General features: G+C 42.5%; 1 protein-coding gene across 1 annotated transcript in view; it reads left to right on the top strand.

Moving 5' to 3' along the window:
• The window catches only part of zbtb46 (zinc finger and BTB domain containing 46), a 144,945-nt gene extending 132,214 nt beyond the window's left edge, over nucleotides 1-12,731 (top strand). Inside the window, exon 4 of the mRNA XM_034171501.1 lies at nucleotides 12,544-12,731. Coding sequence (XP_034027392.1) covers nucleotides 12,544-12,731 — 188 coding nt within the window. The remainder of the gene's footprint in view (nucleotides 1-12,543) is intronic.
• The last annotated feature ends 3,357 nt before the right edge of the window (nucleotides 12,732-16,088 follow it).

Genomic DNA, 16,088 nt, shown 5'->3' on the forward strand with positions numbered 1-16,088 from the left:
ACGAGCGGCTTGGGAACGCGTAGCTGTGAAGTTGTGCAGACAGTACAGCAAGCGGGACCACGTGAACAAACGGCTCTTGTATCACCTTGTCCCCGTGCAGCCCCGGGGTCGGCCCGGCCGTTAACCAGACCGCAGCTTGGAGTCGAAGCTCGTTTCAGTCTCACTCACACACTGAAACACAGTCTTTCTCCTTTTGTTTGCACTGCCGCACTCAAACGTGCACACAGCTGCACTTTCTTCTCTGACAGCTCTCTTGTGGTCAGAAAGCCTCAGTAACTCCGAACCACTCTGGACTTTTTCTCTCCATTGTGTTTGGCTACTGTTTCTGGTCAGTCCAACTTTTTATTTGTGTTAATACGCGTGCTTGACCAGAACTGTCAGAAGCCAGGCTGCACGCGTGTCTGCGCGATTAAGTGAGTGAGTGGGGAGTTTGCAGCGTGTATCTGTTTTTCTGTTTAAAAAAATAAATCCCTGTATTTTTTGAAAAGTAGACACTCTGCCGTGACACTCCCGCACACTACAGTTCTTGGCCTAATTTGGAGGCCTCAAGCACAGTCAGAACAGAAGGTCAGAGGTCAAACTAGGCCAGCTGACCCTTCCCTCCCTTCTCAGGCCTTCTCCTTTCTGTGGCGCTCTCTAATAACAAGACTCCTCTCGTAAAGCACACTAATCAGACGCACAGCGCTGTCTTCAGCCGCCGCATGTGGCGCCGTCTCTGCTGTCCATTATAACTCCCTCAATGCTCGATGATCAATGCAGCATCCCTCAAAAAACATTTGAAGCATAGTTCATCTTTTAGTCCAAGGCAAGTCCAATTTTGCCTTTTTCCCTCATTCAAACCCCCACGTAGCTCGCAGCATTGCTCACACTCACGGGTGCGCGCATGCACACATACACACACGAACAAAGAGAACCACCATTTCCACATATTTGTCTCTCCTTTTAAAAGGGGGTTTTATTTAGCATAAATGTTGAAGCCAAGGGTGCCTGGCTGCCATGGCAACCAAATTAAACGGAGGATCTCTTCAGAAAGCAGAAATCAAAATTATTCGGACTCTTTTATGAAGGGGAAAATGAAAACTCCATTCTCTCTGCAGAGACCACTGCGCTGCACAGACAGAAGAACGAAAACTATGAAAAAATATATGATAATCATATTTGGGTTTTTTGTTTTTTTTTGTTTTTTTGCATTTTTGTGGTATTTTATCTGACTGTGCAGTTCAAAGGCATATCCCCTGCACCCTTTGAAATTCCAAGGTTGGCTCACGACATACGTTAGCACTCAGTTTATGTACACAAAGGAATGATGTAACCACGCTGCCTCTAAAACTCCAGATAAACCTATTGCCTCTGAAAGACGCCATAATATGCGTGTGTACAAATCCTCAGAGAAACCCGCCAGTTGTATGATGAAATCCGTAAGCCGCGTGCATGGGATTAGGTGCGACTGTGGTGTGGTAAATGATTTTATCTGTCAGAACAGGATGAGGTTTAAGTAACACCCCATCGACGCAGGCCGGTAAAGCTCACATTAGCGGAGAAGGATTACGTGGCGTATTCCGATTATTTGGCACCCAAGCCCGTTTGTGGTCAGCCGAATTGTAATTTCTAATATTCCAGTTTGGGTGGTGTGGGCAAATCCTCAGAACATGTGTGTCAGCAGGACACAGAGAGAAGAGAGAGAAAGAGAGAGATCCACTGTTGTGCAAAACAGACTTACTCCATTTTCGTTCCAGTGTGAGGACATCGTGCAGCGATCGCTCTCCATAACTCACAGCTGGTTGAGCTTTTTGCATTTTGTGATTGAAGTGTTGTTACTGCACATCTTCAAGGAGGGTGGATATGTTCCATATGTGGACGCACGTGCAGGGGATGCTGGGGACAGTGATCAGGGGTCACTCACTCGTCCAATGAACAGATGAGTGGAGTGAAATGGGGGGTCAGAGGTGACAGTCTTTTCTCTCTTTCTTTCTCTCTGTCCTCTGATTCCTCTCTCTTCCATTTGTCTGGCTCTCCTCCTCCATAGATGTGTGTTTGTTGTTGTCCAACAGCGGATCTATGTTATTGATTGACTCTTGTAGCGGCTGCGCTGCCCGCTGAAGGAGGGGGCAGAGCTCTAATGAATTCCTGCACCTCGTGCCCCTTTGCACCAACCCCTACACCCCCTCTTTAATTAACTTTGTGGGCGTTTGTGTGGGGGTGTGCTGAGATTCAGGCGCACGTTTTGTGTGCCATCTTCTCCGCTTCCTCCGGAGCTCAACACCGCTGTACTCTCTCTGCCCTCCCTTTTTTTTCCTTTACTTGCTCTCCATGCGTGCTTCCTCTCTCCTTCACTTATCCTCCAGCTCCTCTTCTTATTCCTTCCTTTGTGTCCTGGTAGGTTGCTGTCATCCCTGCGTGTCACTCTTATCTGTTGCACCTCGTCCCTCTTTAATGTCCGTCCTCCATATCCACTCGCATCGCTACAACCTTTCAGATCTATGTTGTACGTGCAACTGCGCATACAAAACGTATGTGCATCCCATCTGATCTGTGACATTTATCTATACCGAGCATGAGAAATGAGTGATGGTAGTGGGAGTGTGTGCGAGATCGGCGTTGACCCAGTAGGTTGCGAAGAGTCTGGATACCCATCGGTATTCCAGACGTAGACGCAAACTACCGTCTCTGTCACCTTGACTGTCCTGCAGCAGACGAGCACGGGGGCTGCACAGCAACGTTTAACGCTACCTGACTGTAGTTACAATGAACAATAGGCCTATTTTCCTCTCTCTCTCTCTTCCACTCATTTCCTTACTCCTCTTTTTCCTTTGCTTTCTTACTCTTTTCCTGTCCTCCATGCCCTCACATCACCCCTGTTTGTCTCATTTTGTTTAATTCTCATTAGATTTCTGGTTTTCTCAAAGAGTAAATTCATGTATTAGGATGTCAGGAGGTTTCAATCAATCAATCAATTTTTTTATATAGCGCCAAATCACAACAAACAGTTGCCCCAAGGCGCTTTATATTGTAAGGCAAGGCCATACAATAATTATGTAAAACCCCAACGGTCAAAACGACCCCCTGTGAGCAAGCACTTGGCTACAGTGGGAAGGAAAAACTCCCTTTTAACAGGAAGAAACCTCCAGCAGAACCAGGCTCAGGGAGGGGCAGTCTGCTGGGACTGGTTGGGGCTGAGGGAGAGAACCAGGAAAAGACATGCTGTGGAGGGGAGCAGAGATCGATCACTAATGATTAAATGCAGAGTGGTGCATACAGAGCAAAAAGAGAAAGAAACAGTGCATCATGGGAACCCCCCAGCAGTCTACGTCTTAGCAGCATAACTAAGGGATGGTTCAGGGTCACCTGATCCAGCCCTAACTATAAGCTTTAGCAAAAAAAGTTTTAAGCCTAATCTTAAAAGTAGAGAGGGTGTCTGTCTCCCTGATCTGAATTGGGAGCTGGTTCCACAGGAGAGGAGCCTGAAAGCTGAAGGCTCTGCCTCCCATTCTACTCTTAAACCCTAGGAACTACAAGTAAGCCTGCAGTCTGAGAGCGAAGCGCTCTATTGGGGTGATATGGTACTACGAGGTCCCTAAGATAAGATGGGACCTGCTTATTCAAAACCTTATAAGTAAGAAGAAGAATTTTAAATTCTATTCTAGATTAACAGGAAGCCAATGAAGAGAGGCCAATATGGGTGAGATATGCTCTCTCCTTCTAGTCCCCGTCAGTACTCTAGCTGCAGCATTTTGAATTAACTGAAGGCTTTTAGGGAACTTTTAGGACAACCTGATAATGAAATACAATAGTCCAGCCTAGAGGAAATAAATGCATGAATTAGTTTTTCAGCATCACTCTGAGACAAGACCTTTCTGATTTTAGAGATATTGCGTAAATGCAAAAAGCAGTCCTACATATTTGTTTAATATGCGCTTTGAATGACATATCCTGATCAAAAATGACTCCAAGATTTCTCACAGTATTACTAGAGGTCAGGGTAATGCCATCCAGAGTAAGGATCTGGTTAGACACCATGTTTCTAAGATTTGTGGGGCCAAGTACAATAACTTCAGTTTTATCTGAGTTTAAAAGCAGGAAATTAGAGGTCATCCATGTCTTTATGTCTGTAAGACAATCCTGCAGTTTAGCTAATTGGTGTGTGTCCTCTGGCTTCATGGATAGATAAAGCTGGGTATCATCTGCGTAACAATGAAAATTTAAGCAATACCGTTTAATAATACTACCAAAGGGAAGCATGTATAAAGTGAATAAAATTGGTCCTAGCACAGAACCTTGTGGAACTCCATAATTAACTTTAGTCTGTGAAGAAGATTCCCCATTTACATGAACAAATTGTAATCTATTAGACAAATATGATTCAAACCACCGCAGCGCAGTGCCTTTAATACCTATGGCATGCTCTAATCTCTGTAATAAATTTTATGGTCAACAGTATCAAAAGCAGCACTGAGGTCTAACAGAACAAGCACAGAGATGAGTCCACTGTCCGAGGCCATAAGAAGATCATTTGTAACCTTCACTAATGCTGTTTCTGTACTATGATGAATTCTAAAACCTGACTGAAACTCTTCAAATAGACCATTCCTCTGCAGATGATCAGTTAGCTGTTTTACAACTACCCTTTCAAGAATTTTTGAGAGAAAAGGAAGGTTGGAGATTGGCCTATAATTAGCTAAGATAGCGGGTCAAGTGATGGCTTTTTAAGTAATGGTTTAATTACTGCCACCTTAAAAGCCTGTGGTACATAGCCAACTAACAAAGATAGATTGATCATATTTAAGATCGAAGCATTAAATAATGGTAGGGCTTCCTTGAGCAGCCTGGTAGGAATGGGGTCTAATAAACATGTTGATGGTTTGGATGAAGTAACTAATGAAAATAACTCAGACAGAACAATCGGAGAGAAAGAGTCTAACCAAATACCGGCATCACTGAAAGCAGCCAAAGATAACGATACGTCTTTGGGATGGTTATGAGTCATTTTTTCTCTAATAGTTAAAATTTGTTAGCAAAGAAAGTCATGAAGTCATTACTAGTTAAAGTTAATGGAATACTCAGCTCAATAGAGCTCTGACTCTTTGTCAGCCTGGCTACAGTGCTGAAAAGAACCTGGGGTTGTTCTTATTTTCTTCAATTAGTGATGAGTAGAAAGATGTCCTAGCTTTACGGAGGGCTTTTTTATAGAGCAACAGACTCTTTTTCCAGGCTAAGTGAAGATCTTCTAAATTAGTGAGACGCCATTTCCTCTCCAACGTACGGGTTATCTGCTTTAAGCTACGAGTTTGTGAGTTATACCACGGAGTCAGGCACTTCTGATTTAAAGCTCTCTTTTTCAGAGGAGCTACAGCATCCAAAGTTGTCTTCAAGGATGTAAAACTATTGAGACGTACTCTATCTCACTTACAGAGTTTAGGTAGCTACTCTGCACTGTGTTGGTATATGGCATTAGAGAACAAAAGAAGGAATTATATCCTTAAACCTAGTACAGCGCTTGCTGAAAGAACTTCTAGTGTAATGAAACTTATTCCCCACTGCTGGGTAGTCCATCAGAGTAAATGTAAATGTTATAAGAAATGATCAGACAGAAGGGAGTTTTCAGGGAATACTGTTAAGTCTTCTATTTCCATACCATAAGTCATAAACAGATCTAAGATATGATTAAAGTGGTGGTGGACTCATTTACCTTTTGAGCAAAGCCAATAGAGTCTAATAATAGATTAAATGCAGTGTTGAGGCTGTCATTCTCAGCATCTGTGGGGGATGTTAAATCGCCCACTATAATATCTTATCTGAGCTAAGCACTAAGTCAGACAAAAGGTCTGAAAATTCACAGAGAAACTCACAGTAACGACCAGGTGGACGATAGATAATAACAAATAAAACTGGTTTTTGGGACTTCCAATTTGGATGGACAAGACTAAGAGTCAAGCTTTCAAATGAATTAAAGCTCTGTCTGGGTTTTGATTAATTAATAAGCTGGAATGGAAGATTGCTGCTAATCCTCCACCTCGGCCCGTGCTACGAGCATTCTGACAGTTAGTGTGACTCGGGGGTGTTGACTCATTTAAACTAACATATTCATCCTGCTGTAACCAGGTTTCTTAGGCAGAATAAATCAATATGTTGATCAATTATTATATAATTTACCAACAGGGACTTAGAAGAGAGAGACCTAATGTTTAATAGACCACATTTAACTGTTTTAGTCTGTGGTGCAGTTGAAGGTGCTGCTATTATTTTTTCTTTTGAATTTTTATGCTTAAATAGATTTTTGCTGGTTATTGGTAGTCTGGGAGCAGGCACCGTCTCTACGGGGATGGGGAATGAGGGGATGGCAGGGGGAGAGAAGCTGCAGAGAGGTGTGTAAGACTACAACTCTGCTTCCTGGTCCCAACCCTGGATAGTCACGGTTTGGAGGATTTAAGAAAATTGGTCAGATTTCTAGAAATGAGAGCTGCTCCATCCAAAGTGGGATGGATGCCATCTCTCCTAACAAGACCAGGTTTTCCCCAGAAGCTTTGCCAATTATCTATGAAGCCCACCTCATTTTTTGGATTTGGAGGTTTCAGTCCAGAACAGTCACACATAATTATGCAAACTTTCCTAAAGGCAGCTAGCATTAGTTTTCTTATGTTTGTATGTGCTCATATGTGCACATTTGTTTAAAGGGGATAGAGAATCAAAATCATCTTTTTCATGTTTTTGGTGTTAGTTCAGAATCTCCCCGCTGGGGAAAACACACGAAGTGCCGGCAAGTTTCAGAACCTCTGTTTCAAGTATTCTCCTTTTTGAATTGCCCCTAGAAAACAGGCCAATCCGTTTTTGAGAGAAAAGTTACGTCACTTTTTCACCAATAGCCCCCCCACACACACACCCACCCCCCTTCACACACGCCCCCTCGAAATTAATTATTCATAAGGTTGTGCCCACCCATTCCTTACACTGGAAGAGGAGCAATGTCGAGCTACAGGTGTGCCTTCCCAGACTGTTTTAGCAGACTACGATCTTTACATATTCTTCCCACGAAAAGCAGTGTACGCAATCAATGGCTTTTATTCATTTTTAACCGCATCCCCAGGACATACAACCGCCGACTATTTCGTTGCTCTGCGCATTTCACGGAGGACTGTTTCACAAACCTTGCACAATTTCGAGCTGGCTTCAGTCGGCATTTAATGCTCAGTAGAGGGTCAGTTCCGACTTTGCGACAAAATCAACCCAGCAATCAGTACAGCCTGTGAGTATCACATTTTCTTTTGTTTTAAATTTATTTCGGATCGTTTTTTATTATATTATTATATTGTGACTGGAGTTTATGTCACAGTCAGCCTCTGGCTGACTTCATGTTGGTGGGCGAGGAACAAGATTTATCACTCAACAGCAATGTTGAAACGTGATCTGTTAAATAAGTTAGTGAAGATTACTGTCGTCTCATTTTCGCTACAACGCGCTCAACTTTTGTTCAGAATCAGCTTCTTATCACTGGTAACGACGCGGATTTCCTCTCACTCAAACCCGCAGCTTCACAGCGCTTTAAACCGTCGTCCACAGACTTCAATAGCGACACAAGTGCAGCAAAACGAGACGAGTCATTGGATAAATGCTGGGCTTTGTCCCGCCCATCGGAGGCTCTGCGTGTCTGGGGGTCTATGGGGCAGTGGGCTGGCCTCGGCTGGCCCGGACGCCCAGCTTCTGCATGATGATTGGATGGTCTGTCTGAGGCTGAATCCATTTTTGATTGACAGCGAAATGAGTGAATCAGCGATCATTTTCATTCTGTTCTGAGTTGAACCGGAGACTTTCCTAATCCTCTTAGCGGCATTTTCAGTGAGAGCAAGGGCAGCCAATCAAACAACGGCAACCGATCAGCGCCAATGCCTACGTGCATTTCATAATGAGGTTGCCAAATAAGCTCCGAAACGACGCCATTAAAAGCAAACGAGGCATTCTAAACCCAGCATAGTAACATAGCTGTTTCAGAGAGCCTTTTAGGAAGGTTCTGAGCCATTACAGACCCAACCAATTTTTTTTGGGCTACATATCACATCACAGAACAAGGATTAATGCCCCATTCAACCTCTCTCTATCACCTTTAAGGTGTAGGCAATTCTTTCAAAGTCTCTCAGGCAGTGATGAGCACACAGTGTAGTTTTGGTCTGGTCTTGGCAGATAAATGTCATTCATAAGCCCATAGAAGTGCGTTTGCACTGCCCATATTGTGTGTATGTTGTGGCGGTGGCGATCTGACAGTCATGTAGATCTACAGTGTAACTTCCAGCAACGTGTCTCCCGCTGACAGCTCTTCTGCACACTCTGATGCTTAAACACACGCAGTCCCAAAGCACACTGTGTCTCTTTATGATCCTTCTGTACTTTGTTGACTGGTGGTGATGAGGTGCGTTTGGGAGTTGAGAGAGAGAGAGAGAGATGAATCACAGCGGTGACGTGTTGGTAGACGTTGCTGAAAACACACGGTTGAAACGATGACTCGGCTGAGAGGTTTGAAAGAATAGGTTTGATACGGTGGTTTTGTGTTTTCACTCAAGCTGTTTCCACTGTCAGGTTAAATCGACTCACATCGACAAACTGTCGACTTTTAAGTGTAAAATCGACCTTGTGTTTAGCTTGACCACTGTTCCTATTTTATCCAGCAGTGATTTGAAAGCGATTGAGAAATCCAAAGATGATAGGGTTTGTTTGTTTGTTTGTTTTTTCTTTGGTGACTTCTCCAACTCTGAGAAAATGTATTCTGGCTTCCAGTTGGTATCTGAAGTACTGAATAAAAACATTCACGTTCACTGTGTCTGATGACCGTTTGCAATCACACACTAGTTTTTGCAGAGTAAAATAGATGCCTCACATCTGATCCCTCCTCAAATAGTGTCAATATACTCTTGTAGTGTTAACTCAAGCTCTTGAACTGTAATAGAGTCATGGAGTTGATTTAACACTACAAATGTCCCAGCAGTCTATTTTACGCTAAAAAAATTACGTGCATCTTTCTTAAAAATGAACTTTTATTGAGCTTTAACTGCAGAAAATTGTCTTTCTAAATATAGCCTGTGCAGTATTTTAAAATGGAAGATACCTTTTAAGGTTTGAACAATCCTGTGGATCTCCAAATGACATCTGTTTTGTGCTGAAAGAAAAGAATCCTTGATTATGGTTGAAAGCTTTAACGCTCAAACACCCATCACACAGAAATAGCACAAAGCAGATGACGTGAAATCATCTCAACCATTTTTAACCCTGTAGAACTGGAGGAGCTCACAGGCACTCCCGACACCCTGTATGTCACGTTTGCACATTTGCGACATGTATCATTACCATGATACTGTATTTTCCAGAGTATAACCTGCACTGGCGTATAAGTCGCATTAGTCTAAAAATGCCTCTTTAAGAGAAAAAAAGTATATACGTCGCACCGGCATTAAGTCACATTTATCACTTCATGCAAGAAGTGGCCAAATGGATTAAGTCACTATATTATTCATTTATAAGGAGCACAGCTAACAAGCTAATTAATGTTACTATTGGGGCACAAATGCGAGCAAACTCCTTCTTTCAGTAACTGAACAGACGATCATATGTGAGGTGAAGGTACAACATAATTTAAACTCCTTTTTTACTACATTTATAAAACTCACAATTAATCTTCTTCTTGTTTAAGACCTGTCCTTCTAATTCCAAACAAGAGCAATCCGAGATTTCTGACGTCCGCCAATCCGGATCCAGATCACCTTCAAAATTCAGCGGAGTCTTCCATGCCCAAATATCTATCTGTGGTGCAAATTTGGTGAGAATCTGTGAAGTAATTTTTTTTTTATGTAATCTTTCAAAGCCTATATAAAGTGAAATCTTGATCCTGAATCCGGATTCCGATCACCTCTAAAAATTTAATGGATTCATCCATGGTTTAATATTGATCTGTGGTGAAAATTTTGTCAAAATCCGTGCAGAGGTTTTGATGTAATCCTGCTAACAGACAGACAAACAAATACACACAGATGATTATTACATCCTTGGTGGACATAATAAGTCCAAATAAGGTTTCTTCCAAATAGAGGGAAAAAACCTCCATCTTCATTCATGGGCGACACGGTGGATTAGTGGTTAGCACTCTTGCCTCACAGCGAGAATGTCATGGGATCGATTCCCACCTGTGGCCTTTCTGTGTAGAGTTTGCATGGTCTTCCCGTGTTTACGTTGTTTTCCTCTGGGTGCTCCGGCTTTCACATTTAAAGACATGCAAGTTAGGTGAATATGAAACTTTATAATTGCCCAGATCTCCCTTCCAAAAGACATCTTGATCTCAATGGGATGAACCTGGTTAAATAAAGATTAGATTAAAAAAGTGTGGTTTTCCAGTAAAGAACATGTTATGGTATTTATTTAAAGAACTTTTCTTTCCCTCTTTCTTTTGTGATCTTATTCCGGGGTTCTGAGGTCCCCTTCCAGAAGCAAAGCGTCTTCGGACAGATTTGCGCCACATTATAACTTTGGGTGAGACCGGGGCTAATAAGCCCACGCTGCAGCGGTGGTGGGAGCAGTCGCTCAATCAGCTGTTTTGGACTTTTCTGCTTAACTCTTGTGGTTAAGTAGTTGCTTGTGCACGGCAATGGCCACACCCCAGTAAACTCCATTGGCTTGCAGGTAGGTCAGGCTAGCACACAGACTGTGATAGTTTGCGTGAAGATGGGAAAATTCCAGAAGATGAGACAATGACTTCAGTATCCTTCCCCCTAAAAATTAAAAATTTAAATTTTGTATGGCTGTTTTTTTTTTTTTTTTTTCTTTCTTGAAAAAAGTACTTAGAAGTATTGAAACCAAATTTGGTGCTTGTATCATCAACTGGGGGGGATGAGGTCTGTGGAAAATTGTGTGAATTTGATTTTTTTTGTGCTGAATTTGGTTGGGGCCAAAACAGACACCATATACATTTTGTAACCAAATGTACACAATAGTGGTTTGGCTCATTTTTTTTTTCAGTAATTCCAGATCTTTCTCTGGTTCGACTTCACATATTTAGCACATGGAAAACGTTGTTCCAAATAAACTGGCTTGTGTTCCTTAAATAACCATTAAAAAGTGTAACTTCCACTACAATCCTTTGTGTACTGAAACCTTTTCATTTAATCAATGCTCAACTTGAGAATGTCTATCTAAAGTTAATATCAACTAATTTTCCAGAAATCTTAAAAAGTGCAAACCAAATCAATCATGTATCATGTGTGCAAGAGTAGAACGTCTTTACTTTCGGGTATATAATTGAGACAGAAATTGCAGAAACTGCTGTAGGTCATAAAGGATTAATAAATCAAAATAGGATGATATCAGACCCTTAGCATGGTGTTATCTTACTGTCTGAAAGCTGTCACATTGTACTGTTGTTGAGTATTGCAAAAGTGTGATGTTAATAATTACAGAACACAAATAAGGTAAAGAAAAAAAATGTTGTAAATTACTGACTGGAGTCCCACGATGATGAGACCCACCTGCTCTCAGCTCCAATGCTAACAAGAACTGGTGCAAGGTGTTCAATAATTTGTTTGCCATTGTTGATTATGTTCCTTGAGTTTATGACTTAATTTCCTTTTTTGTCAAACAATCCATCTACCTATAGTTACAAATCTTCTTCAAACTTGATGATGCAGAAGCAGCAGTGCTTGATGTATCTCCATTTTTAGATCATGAAGGCTTTTGTTGACCTTTACAATAAGTAGCATGTTGGCAAAGCAAGCAAGTCTAAACATCAGGTCTCTAAGCGAAGTTGGAAAGTGGGCAGACTTGGACATGGGTGATTCTTTAACTACGGGCACTATTGGCCTTGTAAATGTAATTTCCACCACACCATTGCCTTACAATATAAAGCGCCTTGGGCAACTGTTTGTTGTGATTTGGCGCTATATACATGTGCTCTGATGTCACTGTTTATCTCCATAGAAACTACCCAAACAATCTTCATACAAACTGTTTAAAGGGACATTACAGTGTTGTGGTGGAAATTACGGCAATAGTGGGACAACTACATTTTGTTTTAAAAAATCACAACAGTTGTATGACATTGAATACCCCAGTTATTTTGATTATTTTACTGATATTTATTCAGAGATATTTTAAAACATTAGAAAAAATGTTTTTTTAACCATTTTTTATCATTGAAGATCAAAAGTCTGGGTGTGGGACAAGCACAAATCGGCAATATTTGCATATAATGATGCTGAAAAAAGGTGAAAAAGTCATCATAGACTACTAGAACAAATTTCTTAAAACACTTTCATTGTAAAGATAACTATAAAAGTGTGAAATTTCCCCTTTTTTCTGTTTTTCATACAGTATGATCAAAGGACATAATAAGTGCCCGTAGTCTAAGAATCACCCACTATACATTAGAGGAACATGTCAAACTGAGATGAAAGTGCTGTGTCTGAAATAGTAGGTGTTTGACCGCTAACTTAGATTGCGGTCTTTATTAAACCCTGACACTGTTGGTCTGTAACAGCAGCAGAAGGACCTCACCCATCTTCTGTTTCTATTCAGGAGCCGACGTGGCTGAACCCAACAGCTCAGACAGCCGCGGCGAACGCCTTGACTTCTTCCTCAAACAGGAAGAAGCTCTCGCCACAGAGACTGGCTTTCTGGGTCCCAATGATTCGGAAGAGCCTGGGGAGGAGCCGGGGTGGAACGATCTCATCGGTAGCCAATCTGAAGGCGGCACTGATGAGTAAGAACAGCCTGCTGTCATTGCGGGCTGAGATGATGGGAGATGATAACCCCTTGCTGTACGAGTACCTACCTAAAGGAGGACACTCCCTGTCGTGTAAGTCTCTGTTTACTAACACTTTACTCACCCTGATTGTTACACACACACACACCACCTCATTATAATTCTCAACTCAGAAATACACAAAAACAACTTCAAATCTACTCCTGTGCTTTTGAGTACCTGCTCTGTGTGTCTGTGAGACATAAAACATACAGGCTTGACCGCTGTTGACTCGAGTGTCCTCTGCCGTAGTTTTTCCCTGATCACTTACCTTATTTAGAGAACTCTGAATGCATGCAATTGCTACTTGAGTGAGCAACAGGCTTGTATAGAAATGTCAGCAATGACTATGAGAGGTTTTATTGGATGGGTGGGAGGGTGGGTTTGTTGGGGGGGGTTGCACATCATTGTTGTGAGAAAATTTGGTTTTATTCTATGGAGTTATGTGCGTAGAAGTGGTTGAAAAGGGCACAACAGCAACTGCAAAGATTCTGTGTCCTGAACGACAAACCACACACAAACCTTTGCGACATCAGGCTATTAACCTGAAGAAAAAAAATAAACAACTTTATCAAAAAAGAGAGATTTTTGATCACGTTAGACAAGAATTACACCAAATGTTTTGGATATATTTGAAAATAAATTAAACCTACTGTTTGTGGGAGGAGTTTTAAAATCTTTTTTTCCTTATTTGAAGAAGTCCTACATAGGCCCTGAGGCCCATCGGTGCCTATCTCCAGACTGTGACGTGAAACAGATGACAGTCGACAACCCTGGATGGGGCACCAGTCCAACACAGGTTACGGTCTTGTCCAGGAACACAGACAGGTAGCGTCCACATGAGCAAACCCAGGGACACAGCCCAGCTATTTATCCCCCAAGCTACCTGCCCTACTTCCTTATATGAAGGGTTTAAATTTAAGCAGCTGTATATCTTTGAAACAAATGACTGTCATGAACTTGTAGTTGTTTCTAAACAAACAGTAAGGTCAGTAAGGTCTTGTTCTGAGGTTCACATACATGCATCCCGGAAGTAATCAAGATAAACTTGGTATGTGAAGATCACGGTTGTTGACAAATGTGATCTCACGCACAGTTTGTACGACGTGATGTGAACAACTGTAACATCACCATAGACACTGCAGCATGGCAGGAAATCCTCCCTGGCATGGACAACAACTTCACGGACTCCACAGAAATGTAAGGGATTGCCAAACTATGTCAACGATAGCAACAGGAAAAAAAAAAGAAAATTTTATACAGCCACAGCAAGACCCTGATTACCACCGTAAGGTTGTTTTTTTTTGTTTTTTTTTTCAAGGTAGGGACAAAGTTCCAAACTGTGATGTTCTGAGATGCATGTCCATGACAGTTAGAAGGGAAATTAAAAGATCAGTAAACATCCTTATTGGAGCTGAATTTTTCCCAGTGTGCTGTCAGTTTTCCCCCTTCACGATCAGTAAGGGCATTAAACTGTGCAAGCGTGTATTTGCTTGTTTTTTTGTTGTGTTTTTTTTTGAGTGCGTGGGCACATTTGTGTGCGTGACTTGTGCGTTTGTGTTGCTTTGCTTTTACTGGCTCATAATTGGATCTTTTGTCCTGAGTTCTGCCCGTCTTTGTGCGAGGAAGAAAAGCAAAGGAAGGGTACAACTCTGAGTCTCGTCATTCCTTTAGAGCCGAGCCCCCACTCACTAAATAAAAGATAGGGCCAAGACTGAATAGACCGTGGCACACATTCACAGTGGCACATAACTCCTGTGCGCCCGCACACGCACATCACATCGCATCACCCCTTTTGTATAAGTGTTAAGTGTGTGGGATTGAAATGTTTCTGTTGGCTTGAGGAGGAGAATCAGATGCTGTCACGGCGCAGAGAGAGACACACACTTTACAGACACTCAGCCTTGACGGTATGAAAGGAGGAATTTGATTATTCAGAGAATGTTAATCTTTTGTTCGCTGCTCATAAAAAGAGGTGCTCTGTGAGTCTTATAGCTGTATTTAAGTTGTCACCAAAGAAACCTTTGGGAGTTTTCTGGTTAGCCAGGCGCTATTTTGAACTCCGCACACAATGGGTTTGGGGAAACGGGCTTGAAGGGTTTGCCAGCAACCCCCTTATGGGTTTCTCCCTGTGTCTAAATGAGGACAAAAAGTAAACAAACACTGTACCTCAGATTACTGGGCGGGCAATAAGTCTGCTGCTTGACAGATCACTGCTCCCTCCATCAGTCCACTTTCCCTCCCACTTCTCCTCCCTGCTGCTTCTTCCGTCCTTTTTTACCTCCGTTACCCATCCCCCTATTCCCTCCCTCCCTCTGTGACCCTGGTAGGTTTTTTTTTAAAGTTCGTGGTTAGACTGGTTGGCCTTCCCATAGTTCCTCCCAGACTCAAGGTTCATTGTGTCTGTGTGCGTGTGTGTGTGTGTGTGTGTGTGTGTGTGTGTGTGTGTGTGTGTGTGTGTGTGTGTGTGTGTGTGTGTGTGTGTGGCAGGAGTGTGTTTGATAGCACAGGACACACAGACCCCTTTGGCCCTCTGCAGCCCCCCCCCATACACTCCATACCCCTGTAGGCCTTGATAAGTGGAGCCGCAGTCTGTGGGGGTTAGGGATTCCTGTCTGGTACACTCTCACAAACACTTTGAAACACATATGCACACTGGATCCGCCCGTTGTACATTCCTGTGTCCGACTAAGGAAGCAGCCTAGCCGTCTTTCCCTCCACTCGCAAATTATCCCCTTCTACTAAAGTCACAGCATACTTATCATACGCCTTTCTTCCTCGCCCTTGCCTCGCCTTTCGAGCCTCAGAGTTTGCTTTCTTATCTCATAGTTGCCCCATCTATCCCTTTCACCTACTTGCCTTTTTTCCTTTTCGCTCCCTCCCCTTTTGCTGTCTGACTCTGTGTTTATATCTTTTGCCCCTTATTTGCCTCCCCCTTTCTTTCCTCCCTCTTTTCAGGGGTGTTGCAGGGGTCAGGACAGGGTCATGTGGTCTCACACTGCCCTTCTCTCTAATGGTTTCTTAATGAGAGAGACAGCGATTCAGAGAAAGACAGAAGCAGGGTTAGTTGCATTGAGAGAAAGGGTGCAGCATATTAGTGGTTCTGCTCAGGGCACCAACTCTCCTTTTGTGTCATGTGAGTGTGTGTGCGTGTGCGTATGTATGGATACACATAGTGTATATGTTTGTCAGTCCTATCCCATTTGACCGACTCCTTGCTCCATTTTGTGCTCTATCTGTGTGGTCTTGGGGGAAGGACGAAATTAAAATTATCTGTTTGCAGCCTCAAATGAGCACCATGTCTTTTTACAGTGCATCC

The sequence above is a fragment of the Thalassophryne amazonica genome, chromosome 6 (assembly GCF_902500255.1).
Source record: "Thalassophryne amazonica chromosome 6, fThaAma1.1, whole genome shotgun sequence".
Lineage (NCBI taxonomy): Eukaryota > Metazoa > Chordata > Actinopteri > Batrachoidiformes > Batrachoididae > Thalassophryne > Thalassophryne amazonica.